At 44.8% G+C, this 26,761-nt stretch overlaps 1 protein-coding gene across 12 annotated transcripts in view; it reads left to right on the top strand.

Moving 5' to 3' along the window:
- SIPA1L3 (signal induced proliferation associated 1 like 3) overlaps nucleotides 1-26,761 on the top strand; it is a 312,053-nt gene that overhangs the window by 186,975 nt on the left and 98,317 nt on the right. For all 12 annotated transcript variants that reach the window (XM_059666685.1, XM_059666686.1, XM_059666687.1 and 9 more), the window contains 5 exons: nucleotides 2,722-2,910; nucleotides 3,842-4,016; nucleotides 15,604-15,707; nucleotides 18,912-19,069; nucleotides 24,452-25,028. In XM_059666685.1, coding sequence (XP_059522668.1) covers nucleotides 2,722-2,910; nucleotides 3,842-4,016; nucleotides 15,604-15,707; nucleotides 18,912-19,069; nucleotides 24,452-25,028 — 1,203 coding nt within the window. The remainder of the gene's footprint in view (nucleotides 1-2,721; nucleotides 2,911-3,841; nucleotides 4,017-15,603; nucleotides 15,708-18,911; nucleotides 19,070-24,451; nucleotides 25,029-26,761) is intronic.

Raw genomic sequence — 26,761 nt, 5'->3', positions numbered from 1 at the left:
TTATAAGGGAGAAATCTGTCCCAGGAGTCCTCCCCAAGCTGAATTCCCTTTCACATCTCCTTGCCTGAACTAGTCACGTGGCCAGCTGTAGGGACAACTTGGAAAGCAACATCTGGGGAAGTAGAATTAAATGGACAAGATTGGCTTGACTAAAGGTTTTAAACCCTGACTACATGTCACAATCACCTGAGTGGTATTAAAAATGTGTGTGTGTGTAAGTATACACATATATAAGTGTATGTATACATACATATATGCCTGGGCCCCACCACAGACCAATTGAATCAGAACCATTGATTGTGAATTTTTTTTTTAGGTGTCCCTACTTTGTTTTTATTCTAACTCAGCGGTTCTCAACCTGTGGGTCACGACCCCTTTGGCGGTCGAACGACCCTTTCATAGGGGTCGCCTAAGTCCATCCTGCATATCAGATAGTTACATTACGATTCATAACATAGCAACATTACAGTTATGAAGTAGCAACGAAAATAATTTTATGGTTGGGTCACAACATGAGGAACTGTATTTAAAGGGCCAGAAGGTTGAGAACCACTGTTCTAACTGAATAACATTTTTAGGAGAGAGAGGAGGGACACAAGACTCACACCGCATGTGCCCTGACCAGGAATCAAATCCATAACCTTTTGGTTCCTTGATGATCCTGAAGCTCTGCTCATTCTGCAGGCCTTGAAAGAGCATTATGTATCTCTTCCCAGCTTCCAGACTGAAAGTTTTCTTGGTGGTATCTGTGATTGTGATTTTGTCAAGAAACCAGATTGAGCCCTAGCCAGTTTGGCTCAGTGGATAGAGTGTCAGCCTGGGGATTAAAGGTTCCTGGATTTGATTCCGATCAAGGGCACGTACCTCAGTTGCAGGCTCCTACCTGGCCCTGGTCAGGGCATGTGCAGGAGGCAACTAATTGATGTGGCTCTCTCATGTTGATGCTTCTCTCTGTCTTTCCCTCCCTCTTCCACTCTCTCTAAAAATCAATGAAAAATAGCCTCAGGTGAGGATTAAAACGTAAAATAAAATAAAATGGTAATAAAAAAAAATTTTTAAAAAAGAAAGAAACCATCTAAACCGGTTTGGCTCATTGGCTAGAGTATTGGCCTGCGGACTGAAAGGTCCCAGGTTCGATTCCGGTCAAAGGCATGTACCTTGGTTGCGGGCACATCCCCAGTAGGAGGTGTGCAGGAGGTGGCTGATCGATGTTTCTGACTCTCTATCCCTCTCCCTTCCTCTCTGTAAAAAAAATCAATAAAATATATATATATATATATATATAAAAAGAAAGAAACCAGATTAAAAATGAGTGCCACAGCCCTAGTTGGTTTGGCTCAGTGGCTAGAGCTTCGGCCTGCAGACTGAAGGGTCCCGGGTTCGATTCCGGTCAAGGGCATGTACCTTGGTTGCCAACTCGATCCCCGGCTCTCTCATCATAGTTGTTTCTATCTCTCTCCCTCTCCTTTCCTCTCTAAAATCAATTAAAAAATAAATTTAAAAAAATGAGTGCCACAGTTGAAGACCCAAGTCTTCATGTACTGATGGCCAGAGAGGCAGGTGTTTTACATAAGAGCTCATGGTATTATGTTTACATATAATATTGTAATGACAGTGAGAGTGTCCATTTGAATGCCTATCTCATGGAGCCTATTTTATTTGTTATACTTCTTACTCCCTGACATAATCCATTTCCCATTAAAATGCCAACTCCATGCTAAAACCAGTTTGGCTCGGTGGATAGAGCGTCGGCCTGCGGACTGAAGGGTCCCAGGTTCGATTCCGGTCAAGGGCATGTACCTCCGTTGCGGGCACATCCCCAGTGGGGGATGTGCAGGAGGCAGCTGATCGATGTTTCTAACTCTCTATCACTCTCCCTTCCTCTCTGTAAAAAATCAATAAAATATATTTTTTAAAAAAAATGCCAACTCCATGAAATAAGAGTCTTTGTTTTGTTCACTCTACCTAGAACAGGGCTGGCACTTAGGAGGCACTGAGTCAGTATCTGTTAAAACAAACAAAGTTATGCCCGGTCAGCATGGCTCAGTGGTTAAGCATCAATCTATGAACCAGCAGGTCATCGTTTGATTCCCAATCAGGTCACATTCCTAGGTTGCGGGCTTAATCCCCCAGTAGGGGGCATGCAAAAGGCAGCTGATCATTCTCTCTCATCATTGGTGTTTCTGTCTCTCTATCTCCCTCTACCTTCCTCTCTGAAATCAATTTTTTTAAAAAAGTTATGTTCCATTCACTGTCCCATTTAGTCCTCCCAACACCCCTTTGGGGTTATGATACTGTCACTCTACCCATTTCACAAAAGAAGACACATGAGGCTCAGAAATAGGAAATCACTTAGACAAGATCACACAGCCAAAAGGCATCAAGTTCAAGTCCTGGTCCAGACCCAGGGCTTTCTGGCCCTAGAGCCCAAGCTACTGACCATCGCACATATGTTCTAATCCAGCTGTGGGCAAACTATGGCCCGCGGGCCGTTTGAAATGAATAAAACTAAAAAAAAAAAAAAAGACCGTACCCTTTTATCTAATGATGTTTACTTCGAATTTATATTAGTTCACACAAACACTTCATCCATGCTTTTGTTCCGGCCCTCCGGTCCAGTTTAAGAACCCATTGTGGCCCTCGAGTCAAAAAGTTTGCCCACCCCTGATCCTTTCGTGGTTCTCAAGAGCCTCCTAACAGTCCCTTCTCTCCCTTGAGCAGCTCATCACCCTGCGGGGCTCCATCCTGGAGGATGCCACACCCACATCCACTAAGCATGGGACCGGGCGGGGCCTACCCCTGAAGGATGCCCTGGAGTATGTCATTCCTGAGCTTAACATCCACTGCCTGCGGCTGGCTCTCAATACTCCCAAGGTGACGGAGCAGCTGCTGAAGCTCGACGAGCAAGGGGTGAGCTGGGGCCGGGTGAGGGTGTGTGGGGCGGGCGCACAGCCAGCAGCCCCACTCCTGGTATTTTCTCTCTTGGTCACTTTTTTTTTTCAAACATCAGAAACCAACTTAAGCTAGTTTCAATAAAAGGAGGAATCTGTTATCAAATTCTGGGATTGCCAAGAGCAGGAATGTAACTGTGTCTCAGGAGGAAAATAGTCTAGGGATAAAGGAACCACCAGGTTCGTGTGTGTGTGTGTGTGTGTGTGTGTGTGTGTGTGTATGTGTATGCGCGCGCTCGCGCGCGTGTGTACACTCGGGTTTTCTCTCTCCCTCTGCACACTGGTACCTCTGCTACTCTGGCCCTCCCTCAGGTCTCAGAGTTGCTGTTAGAATTGTGGCCGCTTGCAGAGACCATCTCACTGATTCTCAGTCCAGGAGAGCCTCTACCTGGCTCATACTAGGTCAGGTGTCGGTCCATGGTCCAGTCACCAGCGACCTGGGGAATCAGAGATATGTTAAAAAAAAAAAAAAAAAAAAAAAAACATGGTTATTACAGGCCCACCCCCTAAAAAAACAGTGTTAACCGTACTGATCCCTGCACGCTTCAGAATTTCCTTTTGCAGAGTCTTAGCCAGCTCCAATCCACCTACTTTGGGAAGCCGACCCAGGCAACAATCTCTTTCATGAGAGAATGGCATTGCCTTCCATAGATAGATTAAAAATCCGAGGCATGGGCACCTTGTCATGCCTCTCTATAATGGAAGGAAGGGAGAGAGAGAAGACAACTGGGACATGTCCCCATCCCTTTTTCCTTCCTCTGGCTGTGGCCCTAAATTCCTGTCACTCCAGCAATTTCCTGGGCGCAGTGCCCAAGAAAGCCCCCCTTTGTTCCATCCTCTCTGACATTTCTACCTGTCCTGCCTCCATAAAGCCGCTCTCGCCTCTGCAGCTCTGCCGGAAACACAAAGTGGGGATCCTCTACTGCAGGGCAGGCCAGAGCTCAGAGGAGGAGATGTACAACAACGAGGATGCCGGCCCCGCCTTTGAAGAGTTCCTCTCCCTGCTGGGTGAGAAGGTCTGCCTGAAGGGGTTCACCAAGTACGCAGCCCAGCTGGATGTCAAGAGTAAGTGGCCTGGTTGGGGAGCCAGTTAGATCACGTTAGAACCGGTGAACCACCCCCGCACGCCCTCCTGATGGGCAAAAGGCCTGGTGATACTCAGATGAGGACCCTGGGCAATGGGAGCTCTGGATCTCTGCTGATGGGAGTGCAGGTAGTACTCCACTTTGAAAAACACAGCATATTCTGGTTAAGTGAAAATTCACCAACTCTGTCTCAGCAATTACACTGCTAGACGTGTCCTGTGAGAACTCATGCACATGTGCCAGCATATGTCCTACATACTTATAACCGCAGAGCCCAGAACAGTGCCCAGTGTGCATGATCAGAGCTGTGGTATATTCATACAGCACCATGCTGTGTGGTGATGACGACAACGAACTGGGGCCACAGGCATCAGTCTGGATGAAATGCGTGACCAGCAGGTCTCAGAAAAGTGGGTACTGAATGATGCCTTTTATACAGTAACTAGGGCCCTATGCACAAAATTCGTGCATGTGTGTGGGGACCTCTGGGCGGGAGGCCAAAGCTCTGTGCCCAGCTGCTTGCTGTCAGCCGGGGCCTGGGTGTGGTGGCCCCGTCCCCCCCACCACTGGTCGTTTTGTTTTGTTTTTTGTTTCTTTCTTGGTGTCAGCCCCCATCTCCCCCCTTGCTTCTGCTGCTGGTCGCCCCCTGCCCAGCTCCCTCAGTGCCTGGGAGCAGCAGTGGCCCTGTCGCTTCTGCCGCTGGTTGTTTTTATTTTCCCCTATGTCCTTTCGCCCCCTGGTGGTCAGCACATGTCATAGCAGCAGTTGAACTCCCGGTTGAAGTCCCATTCGGTCGACCACCTGAGGGGACAATTTGCATATTAAGCTTTTGATAGAGCCTAATATGCAGTCGAGTAGGTGCCTGCAGCTGTTGTCATCATCACCTTTTTCTCCTCCATTGAAGAAGGCAGTAAGAGGAAAAAGCATCTTATTGTGCCAGTTACCGGTTTGGTGGTCTTGGTTTTGCCCCTCTCTGCCTCAGTTTCCTCATCTGTAAAGTGACAGTAATAATTGCGCTTAATTGCCCTGACTGGTTTGGCTCAGTGGATAGAGTGTCAGCCTTCGGACTGAAGGGTCCTGGGTTCGATTCTGGTCAAGGGCATGTACCTTGGTTGCGGGCACATCCCCAGTGGGGGGGTGTGCAGGAGGTGGCTGATCGATGTTTCTCTCTCATCGATGTTTCTAACTCTCTGTCCCTCACCCTTCCTTACTCTGAAAAATCAATAAAATATATTAAAAAAATAAAAATAAAATAATTGTGCTTAACTCAGGAGCACAGTATTGAACCTAATGCAGTGTGCCCTCAACTGTGCCAGGTACTGGACCTGTCCAACTTCCCAGAGCTCTGAAGGTGGGTATCACCTGAAGTGTGCTGATGGGGCACACAGGACTCTTACTACCGCCTGGCACATAGGAAGTCTGCAGTAAGTGTGAGCATTAGTATTGTGATTCTGTTGGTGAACTGCTGAAGAGGCAATACACTCAGAAAAAAGGAATAGGAGACTTATTATCCCCTTCGTCAGATGCCTGCTTTGAGGCTCAGCGTCCTCCACTAAGTGACGGCCATAACCTTACCCTACACTGACTTCCTGTGAAGACCAGATGCCTAGCACAGTGCCTTACAGAGAATTAGCTCTCAAGTAAACATCAACTGCTGCCAATAATTGCAGTGTCATGTTGGGCAAGTCACTCACTCTCTGTGCCTCAGCTTCCCCGTCTGAAGCATGGAGCCAGTAATGAGGTGTGCTTCTCCCTGGTCATAACCCCTCACATTAGAGATCACCAATATCCTGACTCCTGTAATTATCATTCTGTTTTTTCCTTCATAGTTTCGCTACTTATATGTGCATGTCTACATAATATGTTTTGCTTGTTTTGTAACATAATGTGAATGCACTCATACAGTGTGTGCTCCTTTGTGTCTGGCATCTTTCATTCAACATTGTTTTTCGGATTCAACCATGTGGTGACTATGACTCATTCCTTTTCATGGTTGTGTATTTTCCACAGTATGAATATACCAGTTTGTTTCTCAGTTCTTTTTTTTTTTAATCTTTATTATTGAAAGTATTACATACGTCTCCTTTTTTCCCAATTGACCCTCTCCATGTCCCTCCATGCTGTCTCAAAAGGTAAGAGATTCTTCTTTTTTACTGCTGCATAGTATTCTGTGGTATAAATGTACCACAGCTTTTTTATCCACTCATCTACTGATGGGCATTTTGGCTATTTCTACATCTTAGCTACTAGGATTATAAATTGTGCTGCTATGAACATAGGGGTGCATACATTCTTTCTGATTGGTGCTTCAGGTTTCTCAGGATATATTCCTAGAAGTGGGATCACTGGGTCAAATGGCAGTTCCATATTTAATTTTTTGAGGACACTCCATATTGTTTTCCATAATGGCTGCACCAGTCTGCATTCCCACCAACAATGTACCACGGTTCCCCTTTCTCCACATCCTCACCTCATTGTCGTTACAATTTGCATCTCTATGATGATCAGTGACTTTCAGCATTTTTTCATGAGTCTCTTGGCCATCTGTATGTCCACTTTGGAGAAATGTCTATTTAGGTCCTTTACCCTTTTTTTATTTTAATTTAAATTCTTTATTGTTGAAAGTATTACCTTTACCTGCCCGGGCTAACCAGCAGACCCTGAGCAATGAATAAATGAATACTCTGACACACATTTCTATAAAAGGGAGGGCTAAGGGACTGCCTGACTAAAAGAACCAGACAGCCCTGTTCACCTGCCTCCTTAGGGTTTTATTGTAACAACAGCTTGAACTAAAATTAACTATTAGATACTATCAGCAGGGTAAGTATCCTTGAGAAGATACATGCATCTGCAGTGTCCTTTAAGCAAGGACATCTGAACGATTCCAGTAAACACCCAGGGGCTCAGGCTTGTTTGGAAAACTCCAGGACGGGTCTGCCACCTTCGGCAAGTTCCCCTTAGAGGCCTCCAACTTTTCGGAGATTCCTCCTTACAGACTTTCCAACCAAGTCATGTGCTTTCCCACATTTACCCATTTTTTAATTGGATTGTTTGTCTTCCTTTTCTTAAGTTGTATGAGTTCCTTACATATTTTGGATATTAACCCTTTATCAGATGTATCGTTGCCAAACATGTTCTCCCATATAGTGGGCTCCCTTTTCATTTTGTTGATGGTTTCTTTTGCTGTGCAGAAGCTTTTTATTTTGATGTAGTCCCGTTTGTTTATTTTCTCCTTAGTTTCCTTTGCCCTGGGAGATATATCCGTAAACATATTGCTATGAGAGATGTCTGAGATTTTGCTGCCTATGGTTTCTTCTAGGATTTTTATGGTTTTCCAACTTACATTTAAGTCTTTTATCCATTTTGAGTGTAATTCTTGTGAATGGTGTAAGTTAGTGCCCTAGTTTCTTTTTTGTTCATTTGTTTCTTTCTTTTCTTTGGCATGTATCTGTCCAATTTTCCCAACACCATTTATTGAAGAGACTGTCTTGACTCCATTGTGTGCTCTTGCTGCCTTTGTCAAATATTAATTGAGCATAATGGCTTTGGTCTATTTTTGGGGTCTCTCTTCTATTCTATTGATCTATATGTCTATTCTTGTGCCAGTATCAGGCTGGTTTGATTATGGTGGCTTTGTAGTATACTTTGATATTTGGTATTATGATTCCTACAACTTTGTTCTTTTTTTCTCAAAATTGCTATAGCTACTCGTGGTCTTTTTGGGTTCCTTATAAATTTTTGGAGTATTTGTTCTAGATCTGTGAAATATGCTGTTGGTATTTTAATAGGGATTGCATTGAATCTTTAGATTGCCTTGGGTAGTATGGATATTTTAAATATGTTTATCCTACCAATCCATGAACATGGTATAATCTTCCACTTGTTTATATCTTCTTCTCTTTTTTCAACGCACTCGGAAGATGTTTCAAGTACAAGTCTTTTATCTCCTTGGTTAAGTTTATTCCCAAGTATCTTAATGTTGTTTTTGTTGCAATGTTAAATGGGATTGTTTCTTCAGTTTCTCTTCCTGAGAATTCACTATTGGTGTATAAAAAAGCCATCGAATTTGGGTGTTGATTTTTGTATCCTGTTACATTGCCAAATTCATTTATTAAGTCTATTTTTGGTGGAGTCTCTAGGGTTTTCTATGTGCAATATCGTGTCATCTGAGAATAATGAGAGTTTTACATCCTCCTTTCCAATTTGAATGCCTTTTATTTCTTCTTGTCTGATCACTGTGGTTAGGATTTCCAGTACTATCTAATCTAATAAAAGACAAACATGCAAATTGACTGTACCTTTGCTCTGCATTAAGCCACGCCCACCAACCAATCAGAGCGACTATATGCAAATTAGCCCAACCAAGATGGCAGCTGGCAGCCACGGAGCTGGAGCGAGCAGGAGGCTTGGTTGCTCCAGTGATGGAGGAAGCCAAGTTTCCCACCTGCCGTGGCCAGCTCTGAGTTCCACTAAAGGCAACAAAGTTTCAATTATACAAGGTAAATAAATCTCAGAATAAAAAAAGAAAAAAAGGAGAGGCTGTGAGCTTACATCGACGGGGGGCTTGGCCAGCCTGAAAATGGCCCTCAGCCCCTCACCCAGACTGGCCAGGCAACCCAGTAGGGACCCCCCACCCCAAAGGGGGTGTGGCCAGCCTGAAAACAGCCATCAGCCCCTCACCCAGGTTGGCCAAACTTCCATGGGGTGAGGGTCCCCACTCAGGGGGGCTTGACCAGCCTGAAAACACCCATCAGCCCCTCACCCAGGCTGGCCAGGCACCCCAGCGGGACCCCCACCCTGATCCGGGATACCCTTCAGGGCAAACCATCCGGCCCCCACCCATGCACCAGGCATCTGTCCTATATAATAAAAGGGTAATATACAAACTGACCCTAACAGCAGAACAACTGGGAATGACTGGTCACTATGACACACACTGACCACCAGGGGGCAGATGCTCAATGCAGGAGCTGCCCCCTGGTGGTCAGTGCACTCCCACAGAGGGAGCTCTGCTCAGCCACAAGCCAGGCTGATGGCTGCCAGTACAGCAGTGGTGGTGGGAGCCTCCCGCCTCCTCAGCAGCACTAAGGATGTCAGACTGCAGCTTAGGCCTGCTCCCCGCTGGCACGTGGACATCCCCCAAGGGCTCCCAGGCTGCCAGAGGGATGTCTGATTGCCAGCTTAGGCCCAATACCCCGGGGATCAGGCCTAAGCCAGCAGGTGGTCATCCCCCAAGGGGTCCCAGACTGCGAGAGGGCACAGGCCAGGCTGAGGGATCCCCTCCAAGTGCACAAATTTTTGTGTACCGGGCCTCTAGTGTTAAAAAAGAGTGATGAAAGCAGACATCCTTGTCTTGCTCCTGTTCTTACAGGAAATGGTTTTAGTTTTTGCCCATTTAGTATGATGTTAGCTATAGGTTTATCATATATGACCTTTATCATGTTGAGATATTCTCCCTCTATTCCCACTTTGCTAAGATTTTTTACCAAAAATCAGTGTTGGATTTTTTTCAAATGCTTTTTCTGTGTCTGTTGATATGATCATGTGATTTTCATCTTTCAATTTGTTTATGTGACGTATCACGTTTATTGATTTGCGAATATTGTATCAGCCTTGCATCCCTGGAATAAATCCCACTTGGTCATGGTGTATGATATTTTTAATATATTGCTGGACCCAGTTTGCTAATATTTTGTTGAGGATTTTAGCACCTATCTTCATCAGGGATATTGGACTATAGTTCTTTTTCTTTGTAGTGTCTTTATCTGGTTTAGGAATTAGGATAATGCTGGCCACATAAATAGAGTTTGGAAGCGTTCCTTCCCCTTCAATTGTTTGGGAATAGTTTGAGGAGTATAGGTATTAGTTCTTCTTTGACTGTTTGGTTAAATTAACCCTGTGAAGTCATCGGGACCTGGACTTTTGTTTGCTGGGAGTTTTTTTTTTTTTTTTTCTAAAATACATTTTATTGATTTCTTACAGAGAGGAAGGGAGAGGGATAGAGAGTCAGAAACATCGATGAGAGAGAAACATCGATCAGCTGCCTCCTGCACGCTCCCTACTGAGGATGTGCCTGCAGCCAAGGTACATGCCCTTGACGGGAACTGAACCCGCGACCCTTGAATCCGCAGGCCGACGCTCTATCCACTGAGCCAAACCGGCCAGGGCTGCTGGGAGTTTTTTGATTACTGCTTCTATTTCATCAGTTGTTATTGGCCTATTCAGGTTCTCTGATTCTTCCTGATTCAGTTGTGGGAGATTGTATTTTTCTAGGAATTTGTCCATTTCATCCACATTGTCCAACATTATTGGCATATAGTTGTTCATAGTATTTTCTTACAATCCTTTGTATTTCTGTGGTGTCAGTGGTTACTTCTCCACTTTCATTTCTGATTTTATTTATTGGAGTCCTCTCTTTGTTTCTTGATAAGTCTGGCTAACAGTTCATCAGTCTTGTTTATCCTTTCAAAGAACCAGCTCTTGGTTTCATTGATTTTTTGTTGTTGTTGTTGCTATGTCATTTATTTCTACTCAAATATTTATGATTTTCTTCCTTCTACTTACTCTGGGATTTTTTTGTTCTCTTTCTAGTTCTTTAAGTTCTAGGGTTAAATAGTTCACTATTAATCTTTCTTGTGGTTTTTGTTGTTGTTGTTTGTTTGTTGTGTTTTGTTTTGTTTTCCATTAATCATTACCCAAGGATATTTTTCCATTGATTTTTAGGAAGAGTGGAAAAGAGAGGGAAAGATAGAGGAAAACATCGATGTGAGAGAAACACATTCACTGGTTGCCTCCTGCACGAGCCTCAACCAAGGCTTGGGCCAGGGAGGAGCCTGCAACTAAAATGTGTGAGCTTGACCAGAATCGAACCTGGGACCCTTCAGTCTGCAGACCGATGCGCTATCAACTGAGCCAAACCAGCTAGGGCAATTTTTCTTGTTTTTTTGAGGTAGGCCTGTACTGCTATGAACTTCCCTCACAGGACTGCTTTTGAAGTTGCCCAGAGATTTTGGGTTGTTGTGTGTTCATTTTCATTTGTTTCCAGGAAGTTTTTTATTTCTTTCTTGATCTCATTGGTAACCCATTCATCTACACTAATAAAAGAGAAACATGTAAATTGGTGTCACTCCACTATGCCCACCAGGCAGTCAGATGAGTATGCAAATTAACCCAACAAAGATGGCGGTTATTTGCATACACAGGTGCAGAGCGAAGGTGGAAGACAACGTAGAAGGAAGCCAAGTGCTGCAGAAGGGAGCGAAGCTGCAGAGAAGCAAGCAGGGCGGCGGAGGCGGGAGCAAAGCAAGCGGGGCGGCGGAGGCAGGAGGGAAGCAAGCGGGACAGCAGAGGCAGGAGTGAAGCCCGCCTCAGCAGGTTTCACTCCCTTCTCTGCTTCGCTCTGGCCACAGGAAGCCCTATTCTTGCAGGAATCATCCTGCAATGGGCCTCTAGTTGTTTAATAACATGAAATTTAGCTTCCATGTGTTTGAATGTTTTTGAGTGTTTTTACTGTAGTTTATTTCTAATTTCATTCCACTGTGATCTGAGAAGATGCTTGATATGATTTCAATCTTCTTGAACTTGTAGAGACTTGTTTTGTGTCCTAACATGTGGTCTATCTTTGTGAGTGACTCATGTGCACTTGAGAAGAATGTATATTCTGCAGCTCTGAGGTTCTCTAAATGTCAATTAAATTTATCTAAATGTTCTCTAAATGACAATTAAATTTATCTGATCCAGTGTGTCCTCTAAAGTCACTGTTTCCTTGTTAATTTTTTGTCTGGAGGACCTATCCAGAGAAGTTAGCAGGGTATAAGTCCCCCTACTATGACTATATTGTTGATCTCTCCCTTAAAGTTCTCCAGAAGTTTTTTTATGTATTTAGGTGCTCCTAAATTGGGTGCATATATATGTTTACCAAGGTTATATCCTCTTGTTGGATCAATCCCTGTAGTATTAGGTAGTGACCTCTGTTATCTCTTGTGATGCCTTCATTTTGAAGTGTATTTTGTCAGATATGAGTATTGCTACTCCTGCTTTTTTTCTTTTTCATTTGCATGAAAAATATTTTCCCATCCATTCAGTTGCATCCTATGTGAATCTTTTGTTCTGAAGTGGGTCTCTTGTAGACAGCCTATATAGTTTGGTCATGTTTTTGTATCCAGCTATCCTATGTCTTTTGATTAGAGCATTTAATCTACTACATTTAATGTTATTATTGATAGGAACTTAAATATTCCCATTTTAATTCTGTATGCCTAGTTTTCTCTTTCTGTTTCTTCTTTTCATTACAGCAGTTCCTCTAGCATTTCTTGTAATGCTGGCTTGGTGGTGGTGAACTCCTTTGGCATTTTTTTATCTGGAAAGCTCTTTATTTGACCATCTACCCTATATAATAAAAGCCTAATATGCTAAGTGTCCGGTTGTCCGTTCAACCAATCAAAGCATAATATGCTAATGATATCTAAAGCCCCTCCACCATTCGCTATGATGTACACTGGCCACCAGGGGGCAGACACTCTGACAAGTAGGTTAGCTTGCTGCTGAGTTCTGGCCGATCGCAACTGAGCGAGACAGGCAGACACGCCCTGGAGCCCTCCCACTGTCTCCCTAGCTGGCCAACTTCTCATGTCCCTCCCCAGCCCTGATCGTGCACTGGGCCTCTAGTTTTTAATAATAGCCTTGCTGGATATAGTAATCTTGGTTTCAAACCCTTGTTTTCTATTACCTTGAGTACTTCATATCATTCCCTTATACAGTTTCTGACGAGGAATCAGATGATAGCCTTATGGGAACTCCTTTGTAGGTAACAGTTTGCTTTTCTCTTACTGCCTTTAAGATTCCCTCTTTGTCTCTAATTTTTGGCATTTTAATTATAATGTGTTTGAGCATGGGCCTGTTTGGGTTCTTCTTGCTTGGGATCTCTGTGCCTCCTGAACTTGTGTAACTTTTTTTTTTAATATATTTTTATTGATTTTTTTACAGAGAGGAAGGGAGAAGGATAGAGAGTTAGAGACATCGATGAGAGAGAAACATTGATCAGCTGCCTCCTGCACACTGCCCCCCCCCCCCCGGGGATATGCCTGCAACCAAGGTACATGCCCTTGACTGGAATCGAACCTGGGACCTTTCAGTCTGCAGGCTGATGCTCTATCCACTGAGCCAAACGAGTCAGGGCTGAACTTGTGTAACTTTTTCCTTCACCAGGTTAGGGAATTTTTCTGCTATTATTTCTTTAAACATGTTCTCTATGGCTTTCTGCCTCTTCTTGCACACCTACTATTTGAATATTGTAATGTTTCATGTTGTTCCACAGCTCCCTTAAGCTGTCCTCCTGTATTTTGTTTTGTTTATTTTTGGGTTATTTTGGGGGGAGTGTTGTTTGTTTTAATCCTCACCATAGGATATTTTTCCATTGATTTTTAGAGAGAGTGGAAGAGAGAGGGAAAGACAGAGAGAAATATCAATGTGAGAGAAACACATTGATTGGTTGCCTCCTGCCTGAGCCCCAACCAAGGCCTCGGTCAAGGAGGAGCCTGCAACTAAAGTGCGTGAGCTCGACCGGAATTGAACCTGAGATCCTTCAGTCTGCTAGCTCTATCCACTGAGCAAGACTGGCTAGGGCTGTCCTGTTTTATAATTGCTTTTTCATTTTGGTTCTCTGATTGAGTAATTTTTTTCTATCCTGTCTTCTATTTCACTGATCTGATCCTCAGCTTCCCCTAATCTGCTGTGTATTCCTTCCAATGTGTTCTTTATTTGTGCCATGTCATTCTTTATTTCTGTTTTCATAGTTACTATATCTTTTGTCATGCTGTTGAGCATCTTTACCATCATTATTCTGAACTCTATATCAGATAAATTTTTTATCTCCATTTCATTTATCTATTCTTCTGGAGAATTCTCTCATTCTTTCATTTGGGGGTTGTTTCTTTGTCTCCTCATTTTGGCTGCCTGTTTGAGTTTCTGACTGTATATTAGGTAGATCTTGTACACCTCTCCATCTCTAGTGCAGGACAGTGTCAATCCCTGTTTCTGACTAATTAGATCAGGTAAAGACTCAAAGCCTTCAGAGACAGCCTCTGCCTGCAGACTGATTGGATTCGGTCTTGAATAGCCCTCGGGTAATCGTGTCCAGGTGTGGTGAGAGTTTTTCCAATAATGTGGGGCAATTGCTTCTGCCTAGAGCAGTGGTTCTCAACCTTGGCTGCACATTAGAATCACCTGGGAATCTTTTTAAAATCCTGATTTCTGGGCCACATCCTCCAGAATTTCTGTTTCTTTGTTACTAATGTTGTGGCCCCACCCCATAACAAAGAAACAATTTCCGGAGGATGAGGCCCAGAAATCAGGATTTTAAAAAGATTCCCAGGTGATTCTAATGTGCAGCCAAGGTTGATAACCACTGGCCTAGAGGCTAATTGTTATTCTCAGCCTCTTAATGGGCCTCATCAACTCCACATTGTGGGGCCAGGCGGTTTCCAATAGGGTGGGTCAACTGTCTTTCCCCACACACAAAACTACTTGCATAGCAGATGTCTGGGTGAGAAAGATGACTTTCACAGCATGAGGGAATGACTCAGCACAGGAAACTGGGGTGTTTGCCTCCTGAGCTCTAAGCCCAGAGTCCCCAACCCTGGTTTCTGCTCACACAGCTCCAGCCCACTCTCCCCTCCCTCTGCTGGAGCACAAGGTGAGTGGCTGCACAGGGAATTTTGTGTGTTGGTCCTTTAAAAGGGTGCCTGCATTTCCAGCCATATTTCCCTGGCAGTTAGCAAGCCCAGTGCTTTTCACAGCCAGATATTATATGGACACCTTTCCCACTTCTGGTACTCTGGGCTGGGGAGCCTAGCTTGACGTTTACACCCCAGAGTTCTCAGTGGCAACCCCCTCACAGCTGAAATATCTCTCCAGAACTTCAGCTGCTGTCTGTGGGAGCCCAGCCAGCCCTTTCATGACTTTGCACTTCTACCAGTCTCTATGCAGTCTCCACTTTCCTTCCTTGGTTATCAGGGTTCTCTCCAGCTAGTCTTCAGTTGATTATTCAGGAAGTTTTTCTATATTTTCGTTGTAATTCCAGTTTGCTCATGGGAGCATGTCCAAGCAGTGTCCACTTACTCTGCCACCATTTTTTATTCCATTTATCCATTCTTTTGACTGACATTTGAAGATATTTGTACCCATCTCCCAGGGCACAGGTGTGGAGTCATCTACACTATGATCCTAGGAGAGGAAGTACTGGGTCATCCATTATGCCTACCTTCACATTCAATAGATATTGCTAAAAAAATTTTCCCAAGTCGTTATACCAACTTACGTATATTTCATCTATCCAGTCACATAAAGGATTTTAGTTACTCCACATTCTCACCAACCCTGGGTACTGTCAGACTTTTACATTGTTACCAATCTGGTGGGTGTATAATGTAAGCTTTGCTTTTTATCTAAATGTATTTAATTTTAAAGAACGGAGTCAAATTAAAAACTAACACAGATGGTATGTGGGAGATGGCAAAAACCCAGAGGCTTTGGAAACATGGTACTAACTTGTGTTTCTGTTTCAGCTGACTCCACGGGAACCCACTCCCTCTACACAACGTACCAGGACTATGAGATCATGTTCCATGTCTCCACTCTGCTCCCTTATACCCCCAACAACAGGCAGCAGGTCAGTGGGGTCCCACATAATTTCCAGCTGATACATGGCTGAACCCCAAGGTACTCTTTCCCCACGACTGCTAGCTGGCTGCCAGCCTGGCACTGGCGGCTCTGGTGGTGTCCTGTGCAGCAGTTGGAGGCCTTTGGCCTTGGACCCTCTGCACCACAGTCCCATCACCTGGATCAGTTGTCATTTAATGGCAGTTTTTTCTTAGCTGTTCCTTGGCCGCCCTGCTGGCCTCTGCCCCAGCTCTTCTCAAGGGCCTCTTTGGTCCTTAGGGATCCTATGAAGAAAAGAAAAAAAAGTGAATTGGTCAACATTTTCCCAAGTGGTTGTACCAACTTACATATCTATCCAGCCACATAAAGGATTTTAGTTACTCCACATTCTCACCAACTGAATGAAATGCAAACCAAGGCCCGACAGGGAAGGTAGGGGAGGTTGGGGGTAAAGGGGAGAGATCAACCTAAGGACTTATATGCAAGCATATAGGCCTAACCAATGGACACAGACAACAGGGGGGTGAGAGCATGAGCGGGGGGATAGGGAGTAACGTGGGGATAAGGACACATATGTAATATCTTAATCAACATATATATATATAAAATTTAAAAAAGAAAGAAATGCAAACCAAACTGGCATAAGCAAAAAGTGGGATGAGCTGCACTATGTAACTCTCAAGTGTTGAGAGAGAACTAGCTTTATGTATGGCTAGATCCAGGGCTTAAACAATGTTAGGAATCCTTCCATTCTTGACCTTTGCTTTTCTTCATAGTGTTCTTATTTATAGGTCTTCCCAAGTAACAAAGATGCCCACTAGCAGCACTTGTATCATGTCCTCTTAGCATAGCCACCACAGGGCAAAGTGGTGCCTTCAAGGTGTCCCAGAGACATTTCAGCACTAAATCTCATTAGATGATTTCACTTGCCAGTCCCTAGGCTTGGGGTAGGGATGGACTGAGCTGAGTGGCCCAGCCTGAAGCACATGCCCACCCCTAGAGAGAGTGATTGAGGTCAGAAAGGAGATTGCTGTGGCTGCCAGAAGGAGGAAGAGGTGAGGTACTGGCTGGGCAACCAACAACAGCTAATGCCCACTGCCGGGAGGCTCCTCTCCTAGACACACCATGCAGACTCAATCCAGGAGCAACTCTTCCTAGTTTCTAATGAACAGAAATCCCACAGACTTTCGATGATTTGGGAAATGTATATTTTTTCCATTGGTACAAGTGACATTGTAGATATTATAGGCCAGAAATGGTCAACTCTGAGTTATTTCATAAAGTTAATGGCATGCTATAAGACAATTGGCCTTAGAGTTAGACCTGAGTGTGAGGTCTTTCTGCTCCACTTCCTAGCATCATGATCTGACCTTTCTAAGCCTCAGTTCCTCCTCTGTAAAATGGGTGGAATGATAGTACCCATGTCTCGGTTTCATTGGGAAAGGTCCCTGCAACTCTTGCGTAAAACCAGAGTACAAGGCAGAGCCTGACCAGAGGGGCAGAGGAAGCGGTACCTATTCCTGGGTATTTGGGAAGCATGGGGGAGGGGTGGAAGCTTGGGTTTTATCTATTTGTTTGTTTGTTTGTTTGTTTTAAGATTGGTTTTTAGAATTAGGCAGAAGTAGCCTCAAATTCTGGGTCTTTCCCTCCATGTCTATGTGACCCAGAACAAGTCGTGTAACAATGGTGAGCCTAAGTCTTTTCATCAGTAAAAGGGGATAGGGTGAGTTAATGCCTCAAAGGATTGATGTGAAGATTAAATGAGATTGCAACTTTAAGATATGTGTATAAGCCCTGGCCGGTGTTCCTCAGTGATTAGAGCGTGGTCCCCTGCACTGAAAAGTTGTGGGTTCAATTCCCAGTCAAGGAACATGCTCAGATTGCGGGTTCAATCTCCAGTCAGGGTACATGCATGAGGTAACCATTCATATTCTCTCTCTCTCTCTCTCTCTCTCTCTCTCTCTCTCTCTCTCTCTCTCTCATTAATGAAAACCATATCCTCAGATGAGGATTTAAAAAAAAAAAAAAAAGATAGGGTATAAAATGCCAGCCATAGTAAATGGGTACTTTTATCTAGAAATTTTATTTTATTTTATCTAGTTTAAAACACACATAAAGAACTAACAATATAACAAAATGATGTGAGTCATGCTTCTAGGAGTGTCTGCATTTCATACTGTGGCTACCTCACATAGAAGTACACACAGCTCTTATCTGTGGATTCCTAACAGTTACACGAAGGTTAAACTTAGGTAAATAAGAACAGTGTAATTTCAGCAGATAAGTAATATACCATGAATACATCATCTCCTGAGAAGGTTACAGTCTCCCTTGGACTGACAAGCAGGGGAGAGAGTACAGGTCTCCCATAAGCCTACATGAAGCTGAAGTTGCCCCAGTCTTCTCAACTCAGGTGTCCCAGCGGAGGGGCAGTGGCTTGGGATCGACCCTGTGGACTGCCTCTGGTCTGTTTCTGCCATCATCCATGAGCAAATTGAAGGCTACCAGCCCATGCTGCCCTCCAGGAGATGTTTCTTGAGTACCTACTGTGTGGTAGGCACTGCTCCCGGCACTGAGGATACAGCAGTGGGCAGCAAACAAAACAGACAAAAATCCCTGTTCTCATGAAGCTGACATTAGTGCGAAGAGTCAGAAAGGGAAGAGGGAAAAGCTACTGTTTGCTAAGTGTCAATAAATATTAAATAACAGGGACAGAAGAGCAGAGATGGGCGTATTGAGGGGGTGAGATCTTGGATAATACACTCAGCAAAGGCCTCTGTGGGAGGGTGACATTTCAGCCAAGACCAGGAGGGAGCCATGTGGGGATCTGCAGGAAGAATGTTCCAGGCAAGAGGCCTTATGCAGAGGCCTTGAGGAGGAAATGTTTCTGGCATGTTTGAGGAACAGAGAGAAGCCATTGTGGCTGGAGCAGTGAGCAAGGGGGAGCGTGAACGGAGATGTCAGAGAGGTGACGGGGACAGCATGCCTGGAGTTCCCTGGGCCATTTGGGGACTTGGTCCTTGCCCTGAGTGAGCCACAGGAGGTTTCTGAGCAAGGAGGGACATGATTGACCCAGGTGTCCCGGTTCCCTCAGACTATGGGATGGGGTGGGAATAGCGAGAAGTGAGGAGACTGCTGTGATGGTCCAAACAAGATCCTGGAGCCAAGTCGAATTTTGACGCTTTTCTCTCCCACTCTGTTTCCCATTTACCAGCTTCTACGCAAGAGGCACATAGGAAACGACATTGTGACCATCATCTTCCAGGAGCCGGGGGCACTGCCTTTCACCCCCAAGAACATCCGCTCACACTTTCAGCATGTCTTTATCATTATCCGAGCCCACAACCCCTGCACTGACAATGTTGGCTACAGGTATGCACCTCCCCACATGGCTCCAAGGAGCCACCCAGGGGATTGCCCCACCCCACTCCTATTTTCTTAAATCCCAAAAGCTATTTCCAGCATGCAGAGAGACAGATAGTGAGCAGTGAGATAGCTCAAGTGGGGTGCCTCCTGTATTTCGTATTTGTGCTTCAGCAGGGGAGCTCTTTCCACACCCTCCCCCACCCTGTAAGAGAATGGTTCTCAGCCAGAAAGGGGCATAGTGTCCCAATTTTTATATTTTCCAGGAATTTTGAGAAAACTCGCCTCTATCTGACTTAAGGCAAGAAGGTAGTTGTATATACCGGCTCACAAATAATAAGTTCAGGCCTAACTAGATCTGTTCCATTGTCCCGTACGTTGCTTTATTTGCTGGCAGCTCTGAGCACAACATTCTTCCAGCTGCAAATCCAGCAAAAAGAGAGTTTGCCTTTCCCAGGAAAAGAAGCTCCAGGATTGAGGCTTGTTGGCCTGGCTGGGGCTCAGGTGCCCATCCAAGAGCAAAACCACTAGCTGCACCTAGGCATCAGGTGTGTGAGGAATAAGGTCCTAAGGGGAAGTTGGTAGAGGGAAGGATGGAGGCAGGGCAGGCAGGAACCCCCTCGGGAGGTACTGCTGAGGTTTTTGGTTTACTGATCAAGTAACACAGGCCTCAAACCCATTCAGTATCTTTTCCAAGCACAAGTTGTCACCCGGTCCCCAAATAAAAAGCACTCTGGGTGTGGGGTGAGGTAGATTTGTGGTCCTTGGAAAACCAGCCAATCAATAGTTCAGGCCCAGGGTCAGCAGTTTACCCTAGAACAGCGCTGCAAACTCTGGGGAATGGGCTAGGAAGTGATATTTCCCGTCTTTTGAAAACGATTTGAAATTCAAAAGATAGAAAAGGTAAAATTAAACAGTAAAAAGTGATCCAAGTCTCCCACCTTTGACCCCACACCAACCCAGTTGCCCTTACAGAGGCAACTCCTGGTAACATTCTGATATTTTGTGCACATACAGGCAAATACGTATAGGTTTTTCTTTTCTTTTTAATACAGAAGGTAGCATATCACACACACTGTCCTGCACCTTATATTTTTTTCACTCAATAGTCCTTGAGATCTTTCCAAACCAAAACACAAAGTGCTTTTTCATTCCTTATGACTGTGCAATATTCCATTATAGGGATGCCTGAGAATCTTCCTCCATCCCTGTCATTTGGGTTGTTTCCTGTCACCTGCTATTACAGTACATCCTGCAATGAATAACTATTTGTACTCTTATAGTACACATGTCCAAGTAGACAGCTGGAGAAATTCCTAAAAATGGAGAGACGAAGTCAAAGGATATGTCCATGGGTGCATTGGTAGCCTTGGTGGAATTGCCAGAATCTAACAGTTTCTTCTCAGCTAGTGTCTGAGAGAAGAGAGGGGGGTCCCAGTATGTGGCACTTGCTGTTAAGGACCATTGTGCTGGATGTGTGGCAGGGCCTCCATGCAACACAGGCCCAGGCCTGAGCCCCCCGCTCCACCCCTGCCACCCCTCACCCATTTGTTTCAGCAGCAGCTGCAAGTGCCTATGCCTTATGGCTTGAGGTCACTCAGATGATGTCCCATGTTCCTCAGCAGTTGAAAGATAGCCCTGGTGAGGGAAGATGGAGTTGTTCTTGGCTGTGCATGGGTACATGCACACACTTGGAGGAGGAAGTTGTCCGCTCATCACACATCAGAGGCAGAGGCTGAGCAAGGTTGGGTGGTTCTTCTCCCCTTCCTCACCACCCTAAAAAGTACAGGAAATAATACAGCAGAAGCCCCTGTACCTACAACCAGATTTAACAGATGTTAACATTCTGCCATATTTGTTTCAGCTCTCTCCTCTTTATTTTTAAGAAAGAAAATGTTAGAGATACAATCAAAGCTGCACCCTCACCCTCCTTACCTCTTTCCCCACAGGCAGCTCCTCTCTAGACAAACCTTACCCTGTCCCTGCTGTGTTCCCAAACATATTTGTCACAGCACTCATCACACTTTCAAAATGACTTAGTGATATGGCCCTTGCCTCCCTTGAAGGTAACCTTGTGTCATGTTCATCTTCATGTGTCTATCACGGCACAATCCTTGCCGTAAGTGGGGCCTCAAGACATTTTTGCTGGCTAGACAGAGGTCTGGCCAAAACACTGGGGACACTGAGAAAATAGTTGTTGAATAATTGTGAATACTCTAGAAATACTTAATGAGCTACAGTGAGCAGATGACCTGGTGTCACACCATCTTCTGGTGGTGGGACAAGTTGTTCTTCTTTCCCATTTCAAAAGTGCTGTTTCCAAATAGTACACCAGCATCCCTGCAGCCTGGGAGCTGTGAAATTCCAGCCCCTCCTGTTAGGGAAGTTAGAATCCAGCTGTTCTGATTGTCCAGAAATCTTCAGCAGCTTACAGTTTCATGATTTTTAAAATCACAAATCAGGACTGTGGGAAAAGCCAAAATCTGTCACTATAAACAGCCACATGCTGAATAAAGAAATTGCAAAGCTATTCACATCTGTAAAGCACAGTCTGAATGCACTGTTGTTTAATTAGAGAGACAGTGAGGTCATCTCATCCATCCCTCTCTGCCTGGGGATAAGGCCATGCCCACAAGGTTAAATACTTGCTTATTCTCATGATCAGGATGAAAAGTGCTAACACACCACCAAGGTCCTGCTTGGCCTGGCCCCTGGTAACCTTACCAGTCTCCTGCTCTTTGCTCTCTGACCCCTGTCTCTTTCCTGGTCAGGCACATGCTGCACCCTCCCTTTAGCTCTTCCTCTGGCTCCTGCTCAGCCTTAGATCCCAGCTTCATTGTCACTTCCTCAGAGAGGCCCTCTCGGATTCCCCTGTCCAAATCAGGTCCTTCTATTGTTCTGTCATATCCATTTCCTTTTTTTGTCTGTATAAGTTAATTTGTGAGTATGTTTAGTATGTCTCTCCTCCTAGATTAAAGGCTCAGGAGGGTAGGGACCACTATATTCCAATGCCCAAGGAGTGGGCATCCCAAAAATGGTTGTCAAATGAATGTTGTACTGGCCACCTTGTGTTGGGAGTCAAAACCAATAAGCTTACATGGTATTTGGGGTTCATGGAATATGTTTTAATCAAGACTCATTATTTAGCCCTAGCTGGTTTGGCTCAGTGGACCGAAGGATCCCAGATTTTATTCCGGTCAAGGGCACATACCTCGGTTGCAGGCTTCTCGGCTCATGCAGGAGGCAACCAATGTGTTTCTCTCACATCAGTATTTCTTTCTGTCTTTCTTTCTCTCTTCCACTCTAAAAAAATCAATGGAGCCCTGGCTGGTTTGGCTGAGTGGATGGAGCGTCGGCCTGTGGACTGAAGGTCCCGGGTTCAAATCCCATTGGGGGTGCATGCCCGGGTTTCAGGCTCCATCCCCGGTGGGGGGCGTGCAGGAGGCAGCCAATCAATGATTCTTTCTCATCGTTGATGTTTCTATTTCTCCCTCTCCCTTCCTCTCTGAGATCAATAAAAGTATTTTTTTTAAGAATCAATGGAAAAATATCCTCAGGTGAGGATTAAAAAATACTTTTTTAAAAATCTCATTATTTAAAAAATTGTCCTACAGTAGGAAGAGAAACAGGAAATCTCTCTCTTTCTCTCTCTCTCTCTCTCTCTCTCTATATATATATATATATATATATATTTTTTTTTTTAATTTATTTCAGAGAGGGAGGGAGAGAGAGGTAGAAATATCAATAATGAGAGGGAATCATTGATAGGCTGCCTCCTGCACACCCCACATTGGGGATCTAGCTTGCAACCCAGGCATGTGCCCTGACCAGGAATTGAACTGTAGCCTCCTGGTTCAACCACTGAGCCAGCCCAGCAGGAAGTCTTTTCTAGCACCATACTCTCGAGTTGAAGTTGTTGTAGAGGCCCAGTACCGTACTCTAAGAAAAACTTACCGAACTTATTGCTCACTCATTTACAGCAACTCGTACCATTTTTTAATCATCGTATTTAAACAGTATAACTCATGGTGACTCTGAGCCCCTTGAAATGTCTTTCATCAAGAGTCATCCTCCCCAGTCCTGGGTGATCACTTTGGCAGATGCCACAGCTGTTTGCTTGATGTTAGAAATTATCTGTCTTTTAGCCACTGGTTCTTGACTCAGTTTGCTCATTAGAATGTGCAAAGATACTCATCAAATCTCCATATTCTTTCCTCCATAGAGGCTCAGGGCTGCTTCTGCCTGAAAGCCTCTGTGGATCAGGTGCAGGGAGGTTTACCTCTCCTCTGTTTCTCCACCTTGCACTTCCTCTCCCAGTCCTGCTGACAGCCATGTCTCACCTGTCCAGGGTTGGAGCGCAAGGAAAAAATGAGTCCAGGCAGTGTCACTGAGACTGATTGAAGCTGGCTGCATGCTCTCCGGGCTCCTCCAATTATAAGGATTACCTAGAAGGCCCCTAGCTGGAGGTGGAGCAGGGATAATGGGGCTCCACCCAGCTTTCCCTAAACATTACCTCCCTCTCTCTATAGTTTGCATAGTGGGCGAGGAATTTTGGGGAACAGGTTTTATATCATTTCCTTTTTTTCATTCTCAGTTGCTATCTGATTTTTATCATGGTGGCATCTTGGTCAAAACTGAAGTAGACAGGGTCCCATTCTAACTTCCTATCACAATGAATTTTCAAAATGACCTTGTTGAGATGATTTCTATCACTCAGGCGTTCTACAGTAATACTGCTTAACTCCCCCTCACCTCCCTTAAACTCAGCGACTCACACATTTGCAGGTGAGCTGAGGTCTAGCTGGCCTTGGCTCCAGGGCACAGGTCAGGTCTATGTCTGCTCCAAGTGGCCCTCATCCCTCTGGGACCGGTAGGCCATTTAGAGCGTACTCATCTCATGGCAGGAGCACAGGAAGCGAGCCCAGCTCCCACCCACCACCCCCTACCCCCCCCCCCCCCACACACACACACACATTGCATGCCTTTGCTTGACAGCCATTGGCTAAATCAAGTCATGTGACCAGGCCCATGATCAGTGAGGTAGGGGTAGACCTGTCCACAAAGGAAAGGAAGGAGTGAATTTTTGCCAGATTCTAAAGTACCCCAGTCTATATATATGTAAAATGAGAATATTTGAAGTTAAATAGTGCAAGAGAATTATTCTTTAAATATCAACAGATATTATAACATCTACTGTATAAGAAGTAAAAAATGCATGTATGTGCCCTAAGACTTTCTAAAGTTTCCAGTCTAGTTAGCCAGCAACTAACTAATTAGAGGTAAACTTCCATTCTTAAAAAGGTGAGCTCTCTTTCTGATCGTATATTTTCTTTCTGAAGGGGATCTCAAGTGCCTTTCTTTCTACCATCTAAATGATTTCTCCCTCTTCAGTATGGCTGTGACCCGATCCAAAGATGCTCCTCCTTTTGGTCCCCCCATCCCCAGTGGAACCACATTCCGAAAATCTGATGTCTTCAGAGACTTCTTGTTGGCCAAGGTGATTAATGCAGAGAATGCTGCACACAAGTCCGACAAGTTCCACACTATGGCCACCAGGACCCGCCAAGAGTACCTCAAGGATCTGGCAGAAAACTGTATCTCCAACACACCCATCGATTCCACTGGCAAATTCAACCTCATCTCCCTGACCTCCAAGAAGAAGGAGAAGACCAAAGCTCGGGCGGGCGCTGAGCAGCACAGCTCGGGGGCCATCGCCTGGAGGGTCGCGGCTCAGGACTATGGCCAGGGGATGGAAATCGACTGCATTTTGGGCATTTCCAATGAGTTTGTGGTACTCCTGGACCTACACACCAAGGAGGTGGTATTCAACTGCTACTGCGGGGATGTCATTGGCTGGACCCCAGACTCCTCAACGCTAAAAATCTTCTATGGGCGAGGGGACCACATCTTCCTGCGGACCACAGAGGGCTCTGTGGAGGACATAAGGGACATTGTCCAGAGACTGAAGGTAAGGTCGAGACAGCAAGGGCTACAGCGGTTCTGTGGTTTGGCAGAGGCCTTAGGAACCACTGAAATGCCTTCCCTTGCCCTGTCAGTTAGGCCAGGACCCTAATTGGCCCCAAAAGGATCAAAATTGTCCCTTATACATAGGGGTGTACTGGTTGCTACAGCCTAAGTTTTTTCTGGGGAAGGTGTGGGTCAGGGATCTGAGATTGTCCATGTCAATACCTTAGGAGAACAAAGGCATATTTATTCACTCTAGGTCAGTAGTTCTCAACCTTCCTAAAGCCAAGACCCTTTAATACAGTTCCTCATGTTGTGGTGACCCCCCAACCATAAAATTATTTCCGTTGCTACTTCATAACTAATTTTGCTGCTGTTATGAATCGTAATGTAAATATCTGATATGCAGGATGTATTTCATTGTTACAAATTGAACATAATTAAAGCATAGTGATTTATCACAAAAACAATATGTAATTATATATGTGTTTTCTGATGGTCTTAGGCGACCCCTGTGAAAGGGTTGTTTGACCCTCAAAGGGGTTGCGACCCACAGGTTGAGAACCGCTGCTCTAGATGTTGATAGAAAACATAAGTTTAAGCTTATATTAAAAATATAAGGTTACCTCCCAGAAGAATTAATAGAGTGAAAAGCTTCCAGGCCATTCAAGGACAGGGCATAAGCTGGGGTTGGGGGAGCGGGTGAGGGGCGGGGAGGGAAGGGGGAGATATCAGAAAGCATGATAAAAGAAACAAAACAGCCCAGCCTGTGTTGCTCAGTGGTTGAGCGTCGACCCAGGAACCAAGAGATTCCCAGTCAGGGTACAGACCCAGGTTGCAGGCTCGATCCCCAGTAGAGGCAATGCAGGGGGCATTCTCATCATTGATGTTTCTGTCCCTCTCTCCCTCTCTCTTCCTCTCTCTGAAATCAATTTTTAAAAATTCATTTTAAAAAACACCATAAAATTATATGGCAGGAATAATTCCACATCAGTAATCACAATAAATGTGAGCGATTTAACTACTTCTATTAAAAGACAAAGATTCAGTATGGATAGAAATCTTACCCTGGTGGGCAGCTCAGACTCAGACCACTGGCCAAACCAAGGGTGACAGATTGGTTTCAAGTCAGGTAACAACTTCGTAACAACTGCTTGTAGCATTGTGCTAAGAAGTGCTCAGATTGGCCTTGACTGGGTATCTGAATTGGTTAGAGCATTGTTCCAATGCACCAAGTTTACAGGTTCAATCCCCAGTCAGGGAACATACAAGAATCAACCAATGAATGTATAAATAAGTGGAACAACAAATCAACCTCTCTCTCCTTTTCTCCCTCCCTCCTCTCTCTCTCTCTCTCTCTCTCTCTCTCTCTCTCTCTCTCTCTCTCCCTCTCCCTCTCCCTCTCCCTCTCCCTCTCCCTCTCTCCCCCTCTCTCCCCCTCTCCCTTTCTCTCTCTTAAATCAGTAAATTTAAATTTAAAACAAAAAGTACTCAGGCCACATCTGAGGTCCATGAGAAGGAATGCTGTGGTCAGTGATTGGCTGTTAGTGAATTGAACAGAATGGCACGTCTTGGGTGCGAAGTAGAGAAGGTAGCATAGCACAGGAGCCAAGAACACAGGTTCAAGAATCTGAAGACCTGCCTTCAAGTCCTGGCACTGCCACTTACCAGCTGTGTGACCTTGAGCCAATTTGCTTAACTGCTATGTGACTCAGTTTCTCCATCTAAAAATGGGAA

The sequence above is a fragment of the Myotis daubentonii genome, chromosome 15 (assembly GCF_963259705.1).
Source record: "Myotis daubentonii chromosome 15, mMyoDau2.1, whole genome shotgun sequence".
Lineage (NCBI taxonomy): Eukaryota > Metazoa > Chordata > Mammalia > Chiroptera > Vespertilionidae > Myotis > Myotis daubentonii.
This window is presented reverse-complemented; position numbering and strand designations above follow the sequence as displayed.